Source organism: Sceloporus undulatus, chromosome 3, assembly GCF_019175285.1.
Source record: "Sceloporus undulatus isolate JIND9_A2432 ecotype Alabama chromosome 3, SceUnd_v1.1, whole genome shotgun sequence".
NCBI classification, from domain to species: domain Eukaryota; kingdom Metazoa; phylum Chordata; class Lepidosauria; order Squamata; family Phrynosomatidae; genus Sceloporus; species Sceloporus undulatus.
In genome coordinates this window covers 113,466,977-113,471,709 of record NC_056524.1, presented here as the reverse complement: position 1 = coordinate 113,471,709, position 4,733 = coordinate 113,466,977, and the positions used below count along the sequence as shown (strand labels likewise).

At 54.4% G+C, this 4,733-nt stretch overlaps 1 protein-coding gene across 1 annotated transcript in view; it reads right to left on the bottom strand.

The window, feature by feature from the left end:
• Window positions 1-3,935, bottom strand: part of ZIC5 (Zic family member 5) — a 6,278-nt gene extending 2,343 nt beyond the window's left edge. The window contains exon 1 of the mRNA XM_042456163.1: window positions 2,902-3,935. Coding sequence (XP_042312097.1) covers window positions 2,902-3,892 — 991 coding nt within the window. The 5' untranslated portion in view covers window positions 3,893-3,935. The remainder of the gene's footprint in view (window positions 1-2,901) is intronic.
• Window positions 3,936-4,733: the final 798 nt, after the last annotated feature.

Here is a 4,733-nt window from a genome sequence, read left to right as displayed (position 1 = left end):
AGATAGATAGATAGATAGATAGATAGATAGATAGATAGATAGATAGATAGATAGATAGATAGATAGATAGATAGATTTTCCCTGGGGCTAGTTGATGCTGAGACATCTTTCCCGATCCATACCTCTAAGGCACACACAAAGTAAGGCAAGGGGCTGTTACACAGATCCCCCCCTTGCCAGGGACAAGGAGGCCTTACTACACAAAACCACACTCCTGTTTTTTTGTTCTGGTTGCTATGGCAGGGAGGAGCAGTTGGACGAAGGCTAATCTATTTTGGAGGAGAGAGAAAGAGAGAGACACAGACATACAGATAGCTAGATGTATAGATAGATATAGATATATCTAGCTCTTGGTAATGAGTCCTAATTAAATACAATTGCACTTCAAACAACATTTAGTGCATTTTTTGTATAAGGCCATAGTATAAGGCTATTCACAAAGTGTGGGCGCGTGCACACACATAATATATATATACTGGGATTCATATTATATATATATATATATATATAGAGAGAGAGAGAGAGAGAGAGAGAGAGAATATCCCAGTTAAAATGCAATTCCATTTCACACAACATTTAGTGTACTTTTTGTATAAGACTTTCCTATAAGGCTATTTGCAAAGTGTGGGCATATATACATACACATATAGTACACTAAATGTTGTTTGAAATATAATTGTATTTTAACTGGGACCCAATATCAGGTTCTTTTTTAATTCAGGTTTTCTCAACAAGAGCCCCAGGGCTCAATGGCTTCATCCTGCTCAGTCTTAAACAGATTTACTCAGAGGTAACCACCATGAAGTACTATCCTTGGTAAGGATTACCTTTCCCAGTTTTAATAGGGTTGGGATTGGGCCCATCCTTTCCGTTTGGGCAAAGTAGTGGCTTTTATGGAATCCGTTAAAACAGTTTTTCTTGTGTATACTGATTATCCCAAATTACCTTCCCAGTTGGCTATCTCTAGCACTGTTTGGATGGAGAAGAGAGAGCTATTTCAATCGTCCAAAACTATTTGGGAATTCACAAAACCTTAAAGGCGCAGAGGAAAAGATCTCAGGGCCACATCTATCCAGGGGCCTGGACTCGGTGGGACTTACTCCTAAGTTGTGGTACTGGAGCTCATCAGTCTTCGGAGGGCCCAAGCCCTTTCATGGCAAGCCCTGATGGAGTTTTATGTGTGTGTTTTGTGCTTTCAAGTCATTTCCGACTTATGGCGACCCTAGAGTGAACCCATCCTGGGATTTCCTTGGCAAGGTTTGTTTAGAAGAGGGTTGCCATGACCTTCCACTGAGGCTGAGAGAGTGTGACTTGCCCAAGGGTCACCCAGTGGTGGGACTCGAATCCTGGTCTCCCGAGTTGTAGTCCAACACTCAAACCACTATCCTACACTGCCTCACTGCAGGCCAAGGTCCCTGGTTTTATGGGTTCATTTGGCACCTCTCTCTGTGTGTCTGTGTCTGTGCCCTCAAGCCTCCCCTCGGCTTGGATTTCATAGGGTTTTCTCAGGCAAGAAATACTAGGGCTGCGTTTTAAGAACGTTTCAGGAACACAATGGAATGGAGTTCTGTTATTCTTGGGTTCAGCCATTGAAACCCACTGTGAGCCTTTGGCCAAGTCACACTCTCTCAGCCTCAGGGGAAGCACTGGCAAACCTCCTCTGAACCAGGGTGAGCAGTGAACCCCGCCACAGAGGAGAGCAAGGCACTCTTAAAATGTAGGCCGACACTGAGGGGGAAATGTTGCTCATGGCCAAATAAAAGCTAAAAAGACATAGTTTGGGGTGGGTTTTCCGGGCTATAGGTGGCCATGTTCCAGAAGAGCTTCTTCCTGAAGATGCCAGATGCCCCAGATGCCGGCGAAACGTCAGTAAGAAACTCTTCTTATAGCCCCAAACCCCACAGGCCATGGCTTTACTCCTCCGCTTTGCAGCAAACAGGCAATAAATCAGGAAAACAATTAGGGGAAGTCTCTCTCTCTCCCTCCTTCCCTCTAAACAGCCTCCGGTGGGTAATATCTGTCTCTGCGCAACCCTATAAATCCCAGCTGCCTTTTAAAGTCCAGCCAAAAAGGAGGCTGCAAATCAAAACCGAGTTGGATCAAAGATCCAGCTCGCCGCCAAAAGCGCACGCGCTCCGACTTCAGCCGCTGGGGAAAGCTTCCATGAAATACAAGCCCACGTCCAATTCTTATTCTGAAATCCTTTGAGACACTCCTCCCTAGGCTGCATCCACACTGGAGAAATAACCCGGTTTGGCACCGTTCCACAGCTCTTTTCCTCTGCCTGCCAAAGCATGCTGTGGAATAGGAAAGCTGGCCTGGTTGGTGGGAGTTTATTTTTCCCTCCCCACGACCGCAGGGGGCGCTACGGAGGAGATGGGGGTAGCCACAATGCGCGCGTAGAGACACACACAAACACACACCACACACCACACACGTGGGTGCCTCGACGAGAAACGCGGTCTTCTAGCGTGTCGGGGGAAAGTACATTACTTATTCATGACAAAAAACCACATGTGAGAGTGAACGTGGGAGAGTGGAAAGGAGGAAGGAAAGAAGGAAGCAATGAAGGAGAGAAGGAAGGATGGAAAGATGGAGGGAGAGAGAGTGTGGAAGTGCCTGTGGAGGGAAAAGGAGCGGAGGGGTGAGAGGAAGGAAGAAGGAAGGAAGAGAGGAAAGAAGCAAGGAAGGGAGGAAGGGAAAAAAAAGGAAACCCACAGGCGGGGGGGTGAGAGGTAGGAAGGAGGGATGGAAGGAAGGAAGGAAGGAAGGAAGGAAGGAGAAAGAAGAGAGAGGGTGAAGGGCAGAAGCAACGAAGGATGGGAAGGAAGTGTGGGAGTAGTGCCTGGGGCGGACGGGAGGAGCCCCCTCTCCCTGCCTCCCTCCCTCGGTTGGCGGTACCTGTGTGGGTCCTTTTGTGGATCTTGAGGTTCTCGGAGCGGGCGAAGACCTTGCCGCAGCCGGGGAAGGGGCAGGGGAAGGGCTTCTCTCCGGTGTGGACGCGGATGTGGTTGATGAGTTTGTACTTGGCCTTGAAGGGCTTGCCCTGCCGGGGGCACTCCTGCCAGAAGCAGACGTGGCTGCTCTGCTCGGGGCCCCCGACGTGCTCCACCGTGACGTGGTTGACCAGCTCGTGCATGGTGCCGTAGGTCTGGGAGCAGGGCGGCGGCGGAGGGGGCGCCCCCGAGGGAGGGGAGGCGAAGGGGGCCTCCAGCCACTTGCAGATCAGCTCCTGCTTGATGGGCTGCCGCATGTACCGGAGGAAGGCGGCGGCCGCGGCGGCGGCGGAGGCAGGGCCGGCGGGGGGAGGCTGCGGGTGGCTGGGAGGCTGCGAGTGCGAATTCTGTTGGTGCTGTTGTTGCTGCAAAGCGGCCGCCGCCGCCGCCAAGTTGACCGGGTAGCCGTGGGCCGTCGGGGGTCCGTAGGCGGAGGCCTCGACGGCGGAGGGCCCTCGGAAGGGCTCCACGCGGCCGTAAAACTCTGCCGCGGCTGCCGCCGCCGCCGCCACGGCTAGCCCCAGCCGCATCTGGCCGTTGAGCGGGTGCTGCGGTCCCGTCGGAGGGTCGTGGGGGAGGCCCGGGAAGGCGCCTCCGTGGGGCTCCCCGCCGTAGGTGCCGGCCGAGGAGATGAACATGGGCGAAGGAGGAGGGAGAGGCGAAGGCTGCTGCTGCTGCTGCTGCTGCTGGGGCTGCTGCTCCCCTCGACGGCCGGAGGAATAGGCGGGCTCCGGGGCGGCCTGGGCCAGGGACTGGGGCCCGAAGGGGTCCGCGGAGGCCAGGTCCCCCCGGAGCAAGTGGGGGAAGCCCCCTGGTCCTCCTCCGCCAGCTCCTCCGACGTGCAAAGCGGCCAAGTCGGCCAAGCGCAGGCTGGGGCTCCTCCTCTTGCAACTCATGGCCGCATGCAGGCCGAGGGGGGGAGCCCTGCCCTGGGCCAGCCCCGCGGGGGGGAAGCCGGCCTTCCTCCTCCTCCTCCTCCTTCTCGTCGGCTTCCTCCTCCTCCTCCTCTTCCTCCTCTTCCTCCTCCTCACTCCCAGGGCCTCCTCCTCCTCCTCCAAGGCCTTGCCAACCATGGAGTGCCTAAGCGGCCCTTGAGCTCCTCCTGCCTCTTTTGTCTGGCGGAGCCTCTGCCTCGGCTGCTGCCCGGCTCGGGGCCCCGGCTGCTCCGTCCATCCTCCTCCTCCTCCTCCTCCTCTGGCCTCCAGCGATTGGCAGAGCGCTCGGCACATTTGAGCGGCGCGGTCGGGATCCGGAGTTTGGGACGGTGCGCGGGTGGGATTGGAGGGAGAGGCGTGATTGGCAGGGGCAGGGGCACCGCGATTGGCTCCCATTCAGGCCGGGCGCCCAGCGGGGAACCGCCCTCCTGCTCTCCATGCTTTCCAGCCGAAAAGGGGGAAAGGAAAAGAGGAGGAAGGCGAGCGTCAAGGCCCCAGACCCCTCCCCTGGCCCTCCCCCTGGCCCTCCTCCTGGGGAACAAGTTCCACTTTGGAGGAGAGGAAGGGAAAGAAAGTGAAAAAGACAGAAGGAAGGAAGGAAAAGAAAGTGAGGAAGGAAGGAAGATGAAAGAAAGAAAGAAGAAGGAAGGAAGATAGAAACAGAAAAAGACAGAAAGAAATGAGGGAGGGAGGGAGGAAAAAGAAAGAAAGAGGAAGGAAGGAAAGAAGATAGAAACAGAAAAAATAAAAAGAAAGAAAGAAAGAAAGAAATGAGGGAGGGAAGAAAAAGAAAGAAAGAGGA